The sequence below is a fragment of the Haplochromis burtoni genome, unplaced genomic scaffold (genome assembly GCF_018398535.1).
Source record: "Haplochromis burtoni strain Fernald_Lab_line unplaced genomic scaffold, NCSU_Asbu1 Contig_159, whole genome shotgun sequence".
Taxonomy (NCBI): domain Eukaryota; kingdom Metazoa; phylum Chordata; class Actinopteri; order Cichliformes; family Cichlidae; genus Haplochromis; species Haplochromis burtoni.
In genome coordinates, this window is record NW_024582520.1 from 586644 (window position 1) to 605727 (window position 19084).

Here is a 19084-nt window from a genome sequence, read left to right on the forward strand (position 1 = left end):
GTGCGCCTTATGGTCGTGAAAATACGGTATAAGGAAATGATCGTCACGGCTTCGTCCATGCTCCACCTCTCCACCAGGGGGCGTGAAATCCCCACAGAAGATTCATTTTATTAATTTGTTGAACGGCCCCTTCGGTCAGCGAAAGGCTAAAACTCATTCATAACTCCACCACAGGAGATGCTTTAAATCTGGTGCAGTCCTGACTGAATGAACGTGAGAGTGGAGAGATGCGAGCAGGTGAGCTCACCCGGCAGTGCGTGAAAACAAATCCACCTGCAGTGTTTCTTCATGCTAATCGAAGAGACCACAGTACAGGCGGGAAACGGTGCATCTTCCTGCAGAGGATTGCACACTGGCCGTCCCGAGCAGGAACACCTGAGCTGTGAGGAGGCAGGTGTGCAGGGGGTTAGCAGGCTTAGAGACCACAGTAAGCCAATTCAACACAGACTGACGGAGTAGACTTAAATATACGGGAAACCATCTGCCCACACAGCTCGCCTCTCTGATGAGCTGTAACCACACACCTGATGCATGCAGCGCTGCTCTCTCCACAACAGTCCACTTCCACTCCTGAGTGTAAACGCCAGAGTAAAAGCAAAGAGTGGTGCGTCCTGCACACGTGCGACCCCGCACTGACATTTTCAAACTTCCAGCACATACAGCCAGTTCACAGCCTGTATATAAACGATGGAGGCCGCCTCCCTGTTGTCACCCATTGGTCCGCAATTATAGCATTTTGGTCTCGGCCATCTTGGTTTAATGGAGTGACCATGGCTGTGTGCCAATTAAGAGACTGCACGCTTAAAGTACGCGTACTACGCACGGTGCGTACTATAAGTACGAGAAGTGCGGAAGTGCGAGGCTTGTGAAACGGGACGGTCTGGCCTTCGTCGCGCTGTTCAGGTTGCCTAGCAACCATGATACAAACCGCGAGGCACGTTTCATACGGCTTTGTGTGACAGAAATGAAGGAGAAACATGTTTTGTTGGTCATTCATTTTTGTCATAACATCACTTTGATCAGTTGAGTATCTGAGGCTGAGACCACGGGACTGTGAACATGATTATGATTATAATAATAATAATAATAATAATAATAATAATGATGGATTGGATTTATATAGCGCTTTTCAAGGCACCCAAAGCGCTTTACAATGCCACTATTCATTCACTCTCACATTCACACACTGGTGGAGGCAGCTACGGTTGTAGCCACAGCTGCCCTGGGGCAGACTGACAGAAGCGAGGCTGCCATATCGCGCCATCGGCCCCTCTGGCCAACACCAGTAGGCAAGTAGGGTAAAGTGTCTTGCCCAAGGACACAACGACCAGGACAGAGAGCCCGGGGATCGAACCGGCGACCTTCTGGTTACAGATACGCTTCCCAACCCCCTGAGCCACGGTCGCCCTAATTGATTGTTGGGCTCCATTTCTGTGCTGAACAGTCATTTAAGATTAGTTAGTAAATAACAATCAGCTGATGTTGTTCATGAGACTAAAATCATCTCACTGTGGTGATGCAAATATAATATGGACAATATTATAGTATTGTCAGATTATTATGAGATCTATTAGGAGTGCAACGATATTCGTATCGATATTGAACCGTTCGATACAGGGCTTTCGGTTCGGTACGCATATGTATCGAACAATACAACATTTGTAATTTATTTTATCAACTTTCCTTCTGACGATGCTGTCTGTGTTGTGACGTATGACCCTGAAGGTAAGCGCGTCATGGACTAAAGTAAAACAGTATGTCGGATGTGCCACGCAATGCTCAATTACATGGGTGGGAGCTAGTGTGTTAGCGCAGTTAGCTCGTTAACATGTTGGCCGTCCAGCCCCACGCACGGGGCGATCCGCGGTAGCTCGTTAACGGAGATTTGCCGTGTTGTGGCGTTAACGTCATTTCAGATTAACGCTGACAGCACTAGTGGGAACACAACGAATATGACTGCACATTTACTCCGACATCATCCTAGTGCAAAGACAAAAACAACAAGCAGCATGCTACAAACTTTACCCGAGTCATTTAGACAGCCGTTAGCACAGGATTCTCCTTATGGGGACCTGATATGTTTAATATGCTGCTGAGAATATAGCCCAGAAGAAGCGATAGTATAGCTTTTATTTTGGAAAGAGCCATTTCTCTGTAATAAACTCTCTTTTCCAAAGATGAGTGATTCCTCAATCAGATAGATTTATTTTTATTACTTTGTTGTTTCAGCAACATTAAATTTAAAAACTGTACTTTTGAGTTAAAATATATATTTATAATTTTAATAAATGACAAATTAAAAAGGCATGAACATTTTTTTTGTATCGAAAAAATATCGAACCGTGACACCAAAGTATCGAACCGAACGAAGCGTGAAAACAAACAAAACAAAACAAAAAAATATATATATTTTTTATTTATTTTAGGGGTGCAACGATACACAAAATTCACGGTTCGATATTTTTTCGATACAAAAAAAAATGTTCATGCCTTTTTAATTTGTCATTTATTAAATTTTCACGGCACATTCTGCACCACATCTCTGTGCGTTCATCATTTGTTTGAAGCCAGCTCACCTCCTGCAACTACTTTTCCGAGAATACGTGCTTCTTTTGTGGTTCGGACTCCTGACATTTCTTTGGAGGTGGAGGAACATCACAGTAATTGCTTAAAGGAGCTTCTTCGACATCTTTAAGAGTTCTAAACAAATGTCTGTCCTCCTCCTGAAAATCTTATGTACGCAAACACGCGTTGCAACTTCTTATCTTGTGCGTTTTTTATTTTGACAGCGAATGCGCACCTGCGGACCACTTATGTGCAGCCCTGGTTATTTAGCTCGTCATATTGCAGCCACAGAAATTCTTTTGTCCATGAAACCATAAAGCTGCACTTTCTTTTTGCCTTATAGTCTGATTTGTCATAACTTCTCCGTTTTGTGGTAAGCTTTTCTTTGGCTGTCACTTCTTCACCCTGACCTGTCTTATTTGGCTCAGCAGAACTGAAATGCTTTTACACACGCACTCACATAAGCTCAGCGATTCTCTGCGATCAACCTCTCACATGTTTAAGCTGCGGGAGATTTCACTTGTCATGTTTGCATAGTAAGCTAACGATTAATAAGACGATGTCAGAGGAATTGGTGCACAAATTATCATCACTCACAGATCAGTGCTGTCGCTCTCTATACACAGTTCGCACGATTGCAAAGTGAAAGCAAAAAAACAAGCGCAAATTCAAACGCGACTTCAATATGTCACATATTGACAGTGGCTCACCGATGCCAATGACATAATTACCCAGCATTGACATATATTTTTCCTTCCTACGATAGGCCGACGGGCAGGGCAGAGATAGATTTTGTAGCCCGACTGGAAAAATCGCTAGCCCCAGGATGTCGGGCTAGCGATATTGCGAGCCCTGTAAAGGATTATTCTATTTATTAGTCTGAATTAACAGTTATTTTATTTTTATTTTTATTAACCTTTATTTAACCAGGAAGAACCCATTGAGATTAAAAACCTCTTTTTCAAGGGTTTCAACAGTATTAGTAATTATCAAAATTATGTTTTTATATGTCTGCAATGCTTAATCCACCAGGATGAACAAGCTCTTTAATCTAATTTATTGTTTGTTGATGTCCAAGAATTTGTAAATTTAGAGTTGAAAAAAGCAGGAAAAAAAAAGAAAGAATAGAGCATGTTATTATGAATGTAATATTCATGTTGTGCTTGAGTCATTTCTGCGGCTCAAATTTGGGTAAAAACATGAATTCAGTTAGCTGACAGGCTCGCATTTATGACCGCTGATCTAATAAATCTCTCAGCACTCGATGCCAGTAATTAGAAAAACTATATTTTAACACAATATAAGCTAAAATATTTCATGTTTCATTGCTGACAGGATGAATGTACCTGCAGCTATCAGCTGTCAGACTCATACAGGCCCCACACATAGCAAACCACAGGTAAACATCACCTGTGCAGTGGATCAAAACAACAACAAACACGTGTAAAATTAAACTCTCTCTAACTTTCTATGGCACCAGATGGCCTCCCTATGCATCACCAAGCCACGCCCACCACACAGTCTCAGAATAACCAATCATAGCACAGTGCCAGCTGACTGGAATTAACCAATGAGAGGAACCCATGCAGGACTACGTTGGTTTCTTTGTGTATAATAATCTGAGCAGAACAACCAATTAGATTTGATCGTGTTCAGTGATCTGAAAGTTAAACTGGCCACAAGCAGGAACAAACAGGCAGCGCTGTGACAGCACACGGTGTGTGTGTGTGTGTGTGTGTGTGTGTGTGTGTGTCCATCACTGCACTGTAGACACTGACACATCAATCTTTGTGAACAAACACAGATGGACACGAGGTGACTGCAGGATTTTTAATACCCATCATGCAGTCTGATGACAGATGATGCAACAGTCGTGACATCGACTCGTTTTGGTTCCTGCACACAAACGTTCTTCTCTTCCTTTTCATGGAGGAGATTGATGAGGTTGGCGGCGCTGTGACTCATCACTCGTCTCTAATCCACGTCTTTATGTCAGCAGCTGATTGGACGGATAACTTCACTGTTACAACATGTAAAGAGGAAGCTCGCCCCCGCCGTGCTGCACACGCCATCACATCACAAACATCATAGACCAGGTGAGGAGGGCAGGAAGTCAGACACAGGAAGCTCAGGTAAACTTTCCAAACAAAACACTATCATCAGTCACACAATAAGTGTGTGTGTGTGTGTGTGTGTGTGTGTGTGTGTGTGTGTGTGTGTGTGTGTGTGTGTGTGTGTGTGTGTGGATTGCTGTAAAAAAAAGATGCGAGGAGAAAGCCTGTTTGTAGTTGTGCACAGTGCTGAGAGGAGAACGACCCACGGCACAGTGAACACTCTCATGCTGTGTCACCATGAAGCAACTGCTGGTTTTACACTGAGGGAAGGAAGGAGATGCTGTTTGATTTTCAAAGATAAACCTGAGTAAAAACTGATCTTTGCACAGCAGCGTTTTAGTTTGTTGGAGGTTTAAACTGGATTTAAGCATAAAAACATCCAACATCGTGAGGTTTAACCGTCTCCATGCCTCACACAGGTCGCACACTCATCTGCAAACACAAAGTGACCCATCAAAGCTTCACAGGCGCCTTCAGTTTACACGAGGTCCTGAGCAGTGCTGTACTGGCAGCGTGTGTCGGGTTAACGAACACGAGTAAAGAGCGAGCCAGAGGATGGATAATGGCAGCAGCACCACCGGAATAATAACAGGCAGTATTAGACGGTCAGGCCTATGAATAATGATCATGAGGGTGTAGTTTTGTCTGACCAGCTCAGTGTGCAAATTCCTCCATTCTGATCCGAAACATGAGCTTCACCGTTTTTCTTATTTCAGTTTCAAATTACACCCCAGATACTCGAGTTTACCGATTCCAGCGTCTCCAGTGAACCTCGCGTATGAACTAAACTAGCGGACGGGGAGTCCACCTGCATGCTTCTGAAGAGCAAAACAGTTTGATGGTAATGATCTTATGTCAAAAACAAAACAATCCAGGAAGTCAAATTTGTCACTGGAGTACTAAATGAACCCAACTAAACAGGAAGTGATGTCAGTCCCCGTTTTTTTTTTTTCCAAACAGTGGTATCGACTTCATGATTGTGTTTTCACAGCACTTACACAGAGTTAGAAAGAAAACCTCTGATCAGCTGATTCCCAGCGTTTTCAGGCGGGTCCGTGTCACGTATGTGCACTGGGTGCCCCCCAAACAAACACGGAGGTTTTCAAGACGCTAACAGAGGCAGAGCTGCTAAAGCTAAAGCTACCCAGAGGTCAGAGCCTCAGTATGAGCAGTGAAAGGGTCAAAGCAGGCAGGAGGAAAATAAGGAGATAAACGAGTCGAAGTCCAGGTGAAGTCATGAAGCCAGCACCGGATAGTTGTGTGGGTCTATAAATGTGCTGCAGCTGCTTTACCTGACAGACAGAGCTCGCTGGCTTCAGTCGTTACAGTGAGTCAACCTGCACATCAGAGTTTCTTTTATTAAGAAAATAACGTTTTGCTCTGAAGAAAATTTGTGATATTTGCTAAATGAGCCGAGAAAACCACAATCAGAGCATCTGATGGGTGAAGGAGACAAAGGCAGGAGGCGCTCTCTGGAGGGCGGGGCTTTGACCTCTCAGGTGTATGCTTCTAGAAAGACCGCTCTGATGTGTCAGACAGTCCTCAGTTGTCCTCAGATTACAGATGTGTAGTTACCAGATCATTCTGGATGTGTAGGTTCTTAAAGGAGCTGAAATAATGAGCAGAGCAGGACGACCGCAGTGATGGAGCTCAGCTCGCAGGTGAGGTGGATAAACGTCACCTCGGGGGATGCATCTGAGGGTGAAACCAGTGAAAAGAGGCCTCGTAAAGAAAACCACAGAGACAAACAGACGGTATAATTCATTCATACTGGCTCACACACACACAGGGCTGTAATCGACAGCTGCAGCTGACTCAGTAAACACAGCTGCTGCATGAGTCGGGAGCCTGAGCGTTCACTTCGTTCAGCGAGTGTCGCCTACAGATCGAGCCACAGAGCATCATCTTCTCGCCGTCTGAGCCTGAAATCTCTTCCAGCTTTCTCATTTGCACAAATTCATCCACGTAAGCGCCAGTTTCTCCCACATCAGTGAGTAGAAACACAGCTGAGCAGCACGTGAATATCAGGTACGAGCATATACGAGCTGACCATGATGTCATAGCACGCACGGCAGAGAGCAAAGAGTTTCACCTGGAGGCACACAGGGGTGAGTCTAAAGGGGGGCACGGGAGGCACTGGATAATTTCAAGACACTCAAAACACTTTTCAGATAAAATGATTTAAAGAAATAATATAAAACACTGTTAATTAAATTTCACTAATATTTAAACAAAAATAAAAATGAACATGGGGCAGTAAAACCTGAGAGCTAACGTCCAATCAGCATGCAGTCAGAAGCTTCATCAGTGAGCTGCACACAGGAAGCATCAGAGCAGCTTTCTGCACACTCCAATGAAACACACAGACTGACTGAACTTCACATTTTCAGCGATTTTCATGCGTTTCCTGTAAACGGCATGATGAATGACACACAGCAGCTGAGATCACACTGATCTGCTCGTCCGATCAAAAAGCACTCCAGATGAACAACGCCTCAACACAATTAACACAACAGCTCTGAAACTCTCACAGCGTCTCCTGCGCTCAGGCAGCAGAGACGGGGAGGGAGAAGCAACTGATCTAAGGCAGGGCGAGCGACGCCAGAGGAGGAGGGAAGGTGAAGGTTCACCTGCAGTCAGATGACCTGCAATCACACGACTGCCTGCGATAGGATGGCCTGACGCAATCATGAGTCAAACCAGTGCCGTGTCTGTGTCACGTCTCTCATCAGGACGCTGCAGTAAAGGTGAATGTTTAATCACAGCATGTGACCTCTGACCTCATCCACACTTTTATGAGATTAAAGAAACACCCACACAGTTTGAGGTCATATCCCCCTGTGATCCAGTAATGTTGAAACTGCTGCGTGCTTGCTGGAGAATCTTAAACTTGGATTGGCTCGGATGTCCAGCAGGGGGTGTCTCCTCTGCTCTGATTGGATAGAAGGCTGTGAGAAAAAGAGCCCTGCTTGATCTCTGAGCTCAGTGAACACCTTCCCGAGGAGTCTCTGGTCTCAGTCGCTGGTTTCTGACTGATGTTTGGTTACGGCCCGTTAGAGTAACAGAGGATGCAGGGAGGCGGAGCTAGACAATGACTGTATGAGCGTGTGGCAACACTCGCCCGATTTCAAAACCCCAAAGATGGCAGCGGGGAAAACGCTCAGATCGCTGGCTCACACCAGCTGACCTCACAGCTGCTAAGTCCATCTTTCACATACAGTCTGTTTTAAATGATTCCTACAGATCATAAACGTGACTTACAGCTTCTCTCAAACAAAACAAACCAGACTCCACCTGTGCTTCCACCTGCAGCTCTTCATACCGTGCCCTGTAACTCATCTTAAAAACCTCCTTAAAAGCACAGCTCAGGTGTGTTTGTGAGGAGCTAAAACAACCTGAGTTGTGGTTTTAGCAGTCAGGACTGTGTGACTCCGTAACGTCACAGCATCTGACTTCCTTCCTTCTAGCAGCACAATGAGCATCTTTCCCCTGCCTGAGCCTGGCTCTTTCTTTTAAAAGGGGGTTCTTTCTTCCCACTGTCACCGAGTGCTGCTCACAGGAGGTTGTCTGATTGGTTGGTTTTCTCTCTGACAGCATGAAGCCTATCTAGGGATGGGTATCGTTTAATTTTATCCGGTGCCAAACCAGTACTTTTGAAACGGTGCCGGTGCTTAAACGGTGCTCGACCCGGTGCTTAAAGAATGGAAAACACAAACTTTGTCCTAAAACCTCTCATGTTTAGCTGTTTTTTTGTAAAAAGATAACAATGTTAGCCTTTTCTATCACTCTACCAAACAAGAAGACAGCCGCATGTAGCTACGACGGCGTTTGCTAGTTCACCTTACATGCATTAATGTAATAACGTGGTTAGCCTACTCACGCAGAGAAGAACGGCTGCTGCTGCATCATCATCCTCATCATTTCTGCTACACTGGCAGGGCTAGGGGCCAGGACTCTCCTCTTCGGGTTTTTGGCTATGCGTCACCAGATGTTTCATCAGATTCGAGGTGTTACCTCCTTTGCACAGTATCACCTTAAAGCACTCAGCAGGCTGCTGAGTTTGCATCTTTTGCCAGCTGGTCCCAGCTGGAGGATAATTTTAGGGTTTTAAGGGTCCTCGTGGCTCAAACTGCATGACAGGAAGCTGCAGAACAGCTGATCGCAGGCTGGACCACAGGAGAAGAGGCAGCTATCAATGAGCATTGACAGATATGTTAATTTTATTTTTAAATGTGATGCTCCGATGCCTTTTATCCATCTTACACACTAAAGTATATTAAACACACCTATCAGGTATTCAATAACAGCCCCACATCCAGCTCCTCTCAGCTGACCGCTAACTGCTGTGATATCACGTGATCCGATGTGAATGAAAGTCACATGACTCATCGTGACCACTTGTGTCAGATCTAGTGATGTCATCATCAGTCATCAAACAGAGACCAGCTGACTCAGTTAAAATTGACTTTAGGAGCCCTGATGTGTGCAGGTCATGAAAGATTTAAAACATAAACAGATGAAAACGCCTCACACCGACTCTGAGGTCACGCAGCAGCTGGCCAATGGGACGGGCAGATCTGCAGATCATATCTCAGAGACCAGGCAGCAATTAGAGTCCATCTGTGTCCCTGCTGATGAAACACAGTAATAGACACGACGACTCCTCGTTTCACAGCGGATCCCAGCATCCTCCTCTGTCGCATACCCTTCACTACATCCATGAACCTCCTGCCTTTTCTCCTCCTGCCTGGCAGCTCCATCTTCATCATCATTTGTCCAATATATCCACCTTCCCTCCTCTGCACCATCTAAGCATCACTTCTCAGACTCTGAGCTGTCCCTTTGATGGACTCATCGTACTCACTCCCAGTGAACACCTGAGCATCTTCAGCTCTGCTTGTTGCCTAAAGGTAATGGTGTGAACTTCACCAAGGGCCCAAAGATCCCAGTAACAGTCCAAGAAGGAGTAAAAGGTCCTGGGATTCAGGAGTGAAGGAAACACGGTCAGGCATGAATCTTCCTGTTAGGTTTTGGATGTCCTGCTGTTTGTTCAGCTGTGTGCTCATACTCGCAGGTGTTTGACAGCATGCACAGGTAAGGCTTCACCATTATTTATATTTCAAAGCTCATTAAGGCCAGACACGTCCCCCTACCCACAACACCAGGATGGATGAGGTGATAATATGCTCATAACTGATCACCAACCACTGCTGGTGGTGACATCACCCTGGAGATGTCTCATCTTCTTGATAAACCAAAGCTAAAACACATCCTGCTAGCAGTTTTACTTCCTGTTATTAACTCTGAGCCTCTGGGATCAGCCTGAACTAAACGAGTGAGTTTAGGGAACTTTAGGGGGAGAACACCAGTGGGCACACAGCTCTGGTGTTAAAATTAATTTGACCTTGATGGTAACCAGGGGGAGCCAAAAAACATCCTCGGTTATATCCAAGAAGAGACCCTGAGAGGATCAGGAACATCATCCCGCATGCCCCCTTTTAAAAACCGTGGTTACGCCCCTGCTGAGGGGACAGGTGCAGCTCACGGTGTTGGCCAGTACCCACCTGCACCCCACGACCTGTAACCCCACCTGCTCCACACGGCGGCGACCTCTGATCAGAACCGACGGACCCACACCCCTCCCCCGCCCCTAAAGCCGGACTTATCCCGTTCGTCTCCCCTCGATTAGATACGTCACATCTGAACAAACACTAACGAGGACCGGGAGTCCGCCCGAGCCCCTCACACCGGGCACCTAAACCGGAGCTGGCCGGCGGAGGGCTCAGCTCGAGGTTAAAGCGGATAATCTGCAGGCGTGAGAGCAGCAGCATCCATGTTGTTAGCCCGAGTCTAATCCAAGGACGGCGGCGCGGCTAACGTCAGCGGCTAGCCCGGGCTTCTTACCTGTTCTGTCCCGGGGGCGGAGCGGCTGCTGGTCCTCTCTCGGTCGCTGAAGCCTGGCTCGACGTTTACAACACTATCATCCCACTTCCAGTCCACGCTCCGCCGCTAAAACATCGACCGGACACCGAGCTAACGGCTACACCGGGAGGGGGCGCGCAGTCAATCCGAACACAACGGCCGCGCGCAAACCCTCCCACTTTCTGCCCTGCTCGTTCCCGCTGACAGCAGGCGCGCTCACAAGCGCTCAGGAAGTCACGAGGAGCGGCCCGCTGTCTGAGCTTCTTGCTCCACAGGAGGCGCTGTCGAGCTCGTGGCACTCCGTGGAGCCGGGATAAACGTTTTACGTTAACCCTGTTTGTGATAGAAGCGTCGAGGCGGTAGATTCCGTTGTGTGTTTAGATGCTTTACATATTTATTTTGTGGTAAAACCCTTATGCGAGCATTACGGCCCTCACAGCACCGTAAGCCGCCAGCAGCAGCCGCCTGATAACTTCACCTTTAACATCACAACCAGCTGCTTCTTGCTCACTTTAATTACGCTCCTAACGTCTGCTGGAGGTTTTTTAGGAACTTTATTGAACAAACAATGAGTATACAACATATAAACAGATCAAGAATACAAGAGAACAGAACGTGAACACACAAAACCAGGGGTAAAAAAATTTATATAAATATACGCAAAAATTCAATTTTATATACTGTTTTGAGAGCATTTTTGTTGGTGGAGGCTGATATTGATCCATGCATCCATTCGCTTCCGATGATCCTTTTCAGGGTCGCGGGAGCCAGCTGCCACAGGGCGAGAGGCGGGCTACACCCTGGACAGGTCGCCTGTCTGTAGCAGGGATAACAGAGACACACTCTCACATTCACACCTATGGGCAATTTTGATTAATCAATTAACCTATCCCCACAAACTGCAAGTCTTTGGACGGTGGGAGGAAGCCGGAGTACCCACGGAGGGAACCCACGCAAAAACAGGGATAGAACATACAAACTCCACACAGAAAGACCCCGGCCCCCGGTGGAATTAAACTCAGGGCCTTCTTGCTCTGCGGCAACAGTGCTAACCGCCGTGCTGCCTCCTGATATTGATTTTATGTACAATTCCACATCCTTAAGAAAATGACAGAAATATGGTGGTCTGCTGGAGTTACCGTTTGAAAGCAGGACCCATCGATTGGAGGACCTCCTGCTGCAAAACCTTAACTAACCAATCAGAACAGGATGTCTGTGTTTATGGTCAAAATCAGCGTAAATGTGATCAAACCAATTTGGAGTCGTGTTTCAGATGTTGTGCTGGATTTATGAAAACTAAAATAACATTTTTTGTTTGGCAGCAAATGGCATTATTATTATACTGTCACTATGGGAGCGCCCTCCACTGTCCGCCGGCTGGTCTGCATTCTGTTTCTGTACAGTGGGTTTAACCGGAAGTCTAGTCCCTCCGTAGATCATCTTTGACGTTGAGCGACGCGAAGAAGTAGAAAACTTATTCTGCGGTCACAACTTCAGGTATTTGTGCTGGAGAGCTCAACAAAATTCACATTTCACAGAAAAGTTGCAGGAAAGCCATCAGATGCACAGCTGGCTCTTGTTTCTAAAGTCTGACTGACCGTAGTTAAGCGACGGCAGTGAATATTACTGTGGTGTTCTGTTTAGCCTCGTCATGTGCTAACGTTAGCACGCCACAGCTAACGGCAGCTAGCAGGCTAACTTTTAGCTTTTCTGAAAAGTGATTTTAAGACACAAATATAACAAAAAACAATTACAGTCCTCATTAAACATCAGCACAGTGCTCCTCAGCCGCTATACGCGCAGACACGATGATTTACCAACAGAATATATGATCATAAAAACAGTAACACAGGACAAAGCAGAGCGACTCTAGCCTACGTTTAAGACGTGAACGGATACTTTTGATTTGTTTATTCAAAGGTATCGATACGTGATGAGAACTAATGTGGAAATGTAAGAGTGAAGGGTAATAATCAGAAATAACAGTTCAAGTTAAACTTGAGTTTTATTGAGTTTGTTGGTTATTATCATGTTTAAAGACATCGGAGACTTTATTTAGTGACACATAAACGTCAAACGCTTTAACGTGCTGACGTAAGATCTCTGAGTGATCTCACTGCATCCTGTTCTTTGACCCTCTGCTCCTTCCTTTCTTTCCCATCAGGCTTTGTGAACAAAAACTTTCAAAGATGTCTTCGGGCGCTCTCTTCCCCAGCATGGTCAGCGGCTCCAGAGCAAGCTCCAGCAAGTACCTGGTGGAGTTTCGAGCAGGTAAAATGAACCTGAAGGGCAACACGGTGACCCCGGACAAACGGAAAGGGCTGGTCTACATCCAGCAGTCCGATGACTCTCTGATCCACTTCTGCTGGAAGGACCGGACCACGGGGAACGTAGATGATGTGAGTCACCCTGAACCAGTCGAGTGTTTGTGGTTCCTGATGTTTACAGGGTGGAGCTGAGAGAGGCCAGCGCACATCGGCGCTTCATTTCCTCATTTCTCTGTGCACCGCTTCCATAAAGCAGAAATTCCTCCGTGAGGTCAGGTAAAGCTGACGGAGTCAGCACTGAAACTTAACCACTTCCTGGCCTCTACCCACATGTAGAGCTGGTTTAACCTCCTAAGACTCGAACTTTTCCACGGCAGCATTTTTAATTTCTCTTTGATATTTGGGCTGATTGGGACCTGATGAATGTAAAAACAAAGAATTACCAGATATTTTTTTAACCTAATTTTTGTTTCTAAGAAAAATGAGAGCCACATATGAGGATATTCATTTAAAATTTCGATAGAACAGTAGCAGGATAATGTCCTCGTAAGTGGATATCAGGCCCTTGTGGAGCAAAATTGAGTATTTTGGTCTAAATAACCCAAAATGTGATGTCCACATATGTGGACGCAGGTCCTAGGAGGTTAAAGAACTGAGGTGTTCTTGAGTGGAACATACTCATCCTTCCACACCCACAGATTGATCTCACTGAACAGAGCTCAAAGTCCTGAAAGAAATAATTTCAAATCCGATCATTCACATGATTCTCGTTATTTCAGCGCCTTCACTCAGAGCTGCTGCCTCTGGCTCCCTCTCTCTGATTGGTTGGCATTTGATGATGTGTGAGAGCAGCCCCATGTCTCTCCTTTAAATGTCTCCTCCTGTTTGTTTCCTCTTACAGGACCTGATCATCTTCCCTGACGACTGTGAGTTTAAAAGGGTGACACAGTGCACCACCGGACGTGTCTATGTCCTGAAATTCAAGGCCGGGTCCAAGCGGCTCTTCTTCTGGATGCAGGTGAGCTCGTCTTCATCCTAGAGGGGAACGTCTTAGTTCATGTGATGGCAGATGTCAGCATTAGAGCGCCTTCATCAGGCTGCATCTGATATTAAAAGAGCGTGCTTACTAAAGGCTGACACACTCACACACATATACATGAACACCTCACAGCATGATAAGGTGGGGCCAGGTTTCACAATGAACTCACCTGAAACTCTGACTGATTGGGACCCACACCCAGTTTCACACCTTGGCTCAGGCGATTAGAGGATCATCAGGGGTCCTTTTGTCCCTCTGTGGGGGGAAACTCCCACTAGGTTTATATCTGGGACTCTCCACCATTTGACCTTAGAACTGAAGAAGCTTCTCGGATGAGAGGTGAAACGTCTTCAAGCAACTTAAAGAAGTCCAGACGCTTTTCTTTGCAAGCTCCTTTGACTACGATGACCTGGATGACCGAGAACCTTCACAGACACCTCACAGCATTGCACCATTAAAAAACACACACACTTGCATGATTACAGCGAGCCACGAGAACCTGTAAGTAGCAATAACTCTGCTCTGATGCCATCAGGAGCCAAAGACTGACAAAGATGACGAGTACTGCCGGAAGGTCAACGAGTACCTGAACAACCCTCCCATCCCCGGAGCATCCGGCAGCGGCGGCGGTGGCCACGAGTTGTCAGCGCTGGGAGGAGAGGGCGGCCTGCAGAACCTGCTGGGAAACATGAGCCACAACCAGCTGATGCAGCTGATGGGACCCACGGGGCTCGGAGGTCTCGGTGAGCGCTCTGACCTACACACACCTGCACGTAGTTCATGAACACCTGCTCCAGTTCCTGGAAGTTATTCTCTGCCTCTAAAGGTCAAGCTTGGTTTCATCCTAATTTCGGCCATAACAGGAAATCCCACTCAACCCTCGGCCGCAGCCTTCCACACGCGGCGCCTCAATATGTAGTTAGGTTTGTCAGGGGCTGCACGTCTGTGGAAGGTTGCGCTGTATGAAAAAGAGTTTCCAGTTATGACGTAGGTGTACTCCCTCTCAGAAGCATGCTGGTGAAGCCGTCTCAGGTGTGACGTGCAGCTGGGGGCGGGGCTATTCCAGGTTTTTGATCTGATGTCTTTGTCTAAGGAGGCCTGGGAGCTCTAGCTGGACCGGGACTCGCCAACCTGCTGGGGGGCGGAGGACCTGTGACCAGCAGCTCCTCATCCAGGTGAGACAGACACACACGCACACACACCTGCAGTCTTCCTCTTTGTTCACCTGTGCTGCTCTTCCTCAGTTCTCGAAGCCAATCAGCTGCAGTGACTCCTTCTCCAGGCGGAGCTCCCAGAATGAGCTCCTCCCAGGCGCCCGCTGCCCCTGCCGCTGTTCCCGTCACCTCGGCTCCCTCCTCCACTGCTGCCACGCCCTCCACACCAGGTACAGAAAGAGATGAAGGCTACATGCCGAGTTTCAAAGGAAACGGGAAGCAGTTCGTCACAGAGGGTTATGGGATGATGGCGGGGCTTGAGGCGGAGCAAAACAAAACGGGATAGAAGCTGATCACCTGTAGATCAGACCTCCACCCTCCTCCTCCTGTAGCTTCTGATTGGAGCGACCCTCTATAACTGAACTGAGACCGGCAGCACTGAGGGGGGGGGGGCTTAATGACGAGAACAGGAAGATGGTCAGACAGTAGAAAAAGGCACAACAGGAATTGCCCAAGTTCCTTGTTAGCAGTGGGATGACTTTCAAAATAAAAGGCAGGTGGTGTTGCAAGTGGAAGACTTCAAATATACAGTGAAGCCCATAATTATTCCTGCCGGTGGCAAATTTTGACTTAGTTACTTTTATTCAACCAAGTTTGTTTTGTTTTTTTTAAACACAGGTGGGTGTTTCCCAAAAGATAAGATGTACAAGAGGCATCACTGTGGGGAAAAATCCTCAGCTTTTATTTACATTTGAACAAAAGGTGTCATGTCCAGAATTATTTATACTCTTCTCAATTATCAATAGAAAAGTCTTATTTGGCTATTACAGCAATCAAACGCTTTAATTGCAGAGCAGCTTTGTGCACGACTCCACAGGTATTTTTGCCCACTCATCTTTTGCAATGAGCACCAAATCCTGCAGTTTGGAGGGTCCTCTTGCCATCACCCTGATCTTTAGCTCCCTCCACAGATTCTCAGTTGGATTCAAGTCAGGACTCTGCAAAATGTTAGTGTTGTCTGCTAACCGTTTATACAGCACGTTTGCTGCGTGTTTGGGGTCATTGTTGTGCTGAAATGTCCACTGGTGTCCAACTTTGGATTTTCCCAGAGGCTGTGACAGATTGTGACGGGTATGAATAATTCTGGACGTGACACTTTTTCTTCAAATGTAAATAAAAGCTGAGCAATGTTTTTTTCCACAATGATTTTTTGGGAGACACTTGTGTTGTTTTCAGTCAAAAAATTCTTGCTGGTTGAATCAAAGTAACTCAAAATTTGCCACCGGTATGAATAATTATGGGCTTGATTGTAGTTTTCTGCGAGAACATTTAGGACCAATCAGGTTCCTCCCTGACGATGACATCAGGGAGGAACCTGATTGGTCCTAAATGTTCTCGTCTTTGTTTACAGTAAATCACAGCAACTCAATTGATTTTTTTTTTTTCTGATGTCACCTGCATGTTATTGTTACCTGGAAACCCCCTGACTCCTCCCACCTTCTATCATCTACAGCCCCGGCTCAGACTCCCGTGGCCCCGGCCTCCACTGGAAGCCCCGCCCCTCACCAGCCCATCCAGCTCAGCGATCTTCAGAGCATCCTGGCCACCATGAATGTGCCGGCAGCAGGGGCTCAGGGCTCAGCAGGTGAGTCACATGAGTGAGGTCACGTGTGCCTCTGAAAGGGAGCGCAGACACTCACAGCTCTGATCTCCTTCTGCAGTGGACCTGGCGAGCGTGTGCACCCCAGAGATGATGGCTCCCATTCTGAGCAACGCCGAGGTCCAGCAGAGGCTCCTCCCCTTTCTCCCCAGTGGGGAGAGTCTGCCGCAGAGCGCCGAGGAGATCCAGAACACCCTGAACTCTCCTCAGTTCCAGCAGGTACAATGTAACGTTGGCGACGCGCGGCGATGATGTAAACACGTTGAGCGCCGCGCTCATCGTTCGCTTTTCTTCTCTCCTCCCCTACAGTCCATGAGCATGTTCAGCAGTGCATTGGCCTCCGGGCAGCTCGGCCCCCTCATGAGTCAGTTTGGACTGCCACCCGATGCCGTGGACGCAGCCAACCGTGGAGGTGAGTGAACCAAACGCACGCTGAACTTCCTGTTTGTGCTGCGTTCATCCTCACACACAGGACGTTGGCAGACAACGGGCGTCTGCATGTGGCGCTGTGACAGTGTCCTGACATGAGCGCCCCCTGCAGGTCAGTTAGCATTAACCAGCTGCTCTCTGGAGGACGTCAGTCCATTTATGATCATCAAGTCCAGACTTTTACCTCGCACACACATTCTCGTTTTGCTATCTTAGTGAGGACATCTCATTGGTGTAATGCTTTCCTCAGCTGCTTACCCTAACCATCAAAAATGAATCCCTACCAAAGTTCCCTCCAAGCTGACACGGTCTCCCCACACAGAAAATCTGCGCTGCGTGCAAAAAAGCATCCAGCCTGAGTTGGAAATAAATACATGTATTTACTTTATTTCGCTGATTTTCTGTGCGCGGAGACGGTGTCAGCAATGTGCGATTGCTCACGTGCTCAGCTTGGAGGGAACAGTGATCCCAACCCTGACATTAAAACCACATTTTGAGCCTCTACAATGTATAGTAGCATTTCATCTTCTGGTCCTCACAGAACTGTCTAAACAGGCGCACACACACTCAGGAGAATGAAAACCCTGTGACGCATGCAGGTCTGATCTGGGATCAGTCTGTGATGTGTTATTACAGTTCGATTTCTCCCACAGCAACACTGAGTTACTGTGTCCGAGGTCTTGGATTCTTGGTTACTGATCTGTGTGTGTCAGCAGATGTGGAGGCGTTCGCTCGAGCCATGCAGGGCAGCAGAGAAGAGTCGAAGGAGAAGAAGGACGAGGAGGACATGAGTCTGGATTAGTCTCTGTGACATCATCAGTTTCATTTTTTTTCACTTTTTCTTCTATCAAAGGTTTGACCCTTCCATGACCTTTTTTTTTCCTCTGAAGAGGGCGGGGCTTCGGGTGTATTCAGCTCTGTCTAATAAAAACTTAATGACTGAAACATGAGCTTCTTTTTATGAATGTAAAATACAAAGACTGTTGGTATGGAAAAACTTTATTTAAACATGTGACAGACAGGGACGGGGGATCAGAGAAGTTAGAAGGCTTCGTGTTTCAGATGGAAACGGCGCCTGCAGACCGGCGAGGACGTAACGTTCACATGTCAAACAAAAGTTTTACTATGTGAGGTCAAAGGTCACAAATCAGACATTCCCCAGATTTGCAGGCTTTGTTTTTTGTCTGCTCTACCTGAGGATGTTGCTCGTGTTCAGACTGTATATCAAAGATGGACTGAGCGGGCGGGGACTCTGATTGGACAGAAGTCTACGAGCCCCTGCCGAGCTGATGTGAGTGCAGTAGAGCTGGGCGATAGAACGATAACGATATGTATCACGATGTAACTTTTACTCGATAGAGAAATTTAAACTATTAAACTACGGCGATAGACCTCGCCGCTCTTGTCCTCTTTTAAAAAAATAAATAAATAAAGATGAGCAACGGCACATTTAAATCTTACAAATATAGTTATTTGGCTGATATCGTGATAGATATCGTTATCGCCTGAAATGAAAAAAACATATCGTGATATGAAAAAATCTCATATCGCCCAGCTCTAGAGTGCAGCGATTGGTTTTTGGTCTCAGGTCCGACTGAATCAAAGGATCACCGTTGAGATTACTGACACCTCCGAGTCGCAGAGGAAGCGGCTGCGTCCATCTTCCACGTACAGTCTGTGCTCAGCGTTTCGAGTCGGTGTCTGCAGCAGACGCACGATTACGCGACGGTTTGCTGGATGATTTAGAACATAGGTGTCAAACTCTGGAGCCACACCAAGTTACTATCAGAGCTGGCCTACTGGTATTATACAGCTAATATATATATTGTTTAGTATTAAGCTTTGCTTGTTCCATATTCAGTTTTTCAGCAAAACGTGTTTGAGTCCATAAGAAAAGATTCATTCTTATATCTGGAGGAATAAATATATTTCAA

General features: G+C 46.6%; 2 protein-coding genes across 2 annotated transcripts in view; one reads left to right on the top strand and one right to left on the bottom strand.

The window, feature by feature from the left end:
- The window catches only part of dnajc5ab (DnaJ (Hsp40) homolog, subfamily C, member 5ab), a gene marked incomplete at its 3' end in the record, with an annotated part of 29730 nt that extends 18922 nt beyond the window's left edge, over window positions 1-10808 (bottom strand). Inside the window, 1 exon segment of the mRNA XM_005933219.3 lies at window positions 10584-10808.
- A 1162-nt stretch (window positions 10809-11970) lies between these two features.
- On the top strand, window positions 11971-18095 carry adrm1 (ADRM1 26S proteasome ubiquitin receptor). The gene is made up of 10 exons (XM_005933220.3): window positions 11971-12098; window positions 12766-13000; window positions 13770-13886; window positions 14443-14650; window positions 15001-15082; window positions 15152-15291; window positions 16575-16706; window positions 16783-16940; window positions 17031-17133; window positions 17867-18095. The coding sequence occupies exons 2-10, from the start codon at window positions 12791-12793 to the stop codon at window positions 17950-17952; spliced, it is 1236 nt and encodes a 411-aa protein (XP_005933282.1). The 5' UTR covers window positions 11971-12098; window positions 12766-12790; the 3' UTR covers window positions 17953-18095.
- Window positions 18096-19084: the final 989 nt, after the last annotated feature.

Coding starts and splice junctions, on each gene's coding strand:
- adrm1 (XM_005933220.3), top strand. CDS start 12,791: ATGTCTTCGGGCGCTCTCTTCCCCAGCATGGTCAGCGGCTCCAGAGCA. Junction 13,001..13,769: donor CCACGGGGAACGTAGATGAT/GTGAGTCACCCT, acceptor TTCCTCTTACAG/GACCTGATCATCTTCCCTGA. Junction 15,083..15,151: donor ACCAGCAGCTCCTCATCCAG/GTGAGACAGACA, acceptor GCTCTTCCTCAG/TTCTCGAAGCCAATCAGCTG.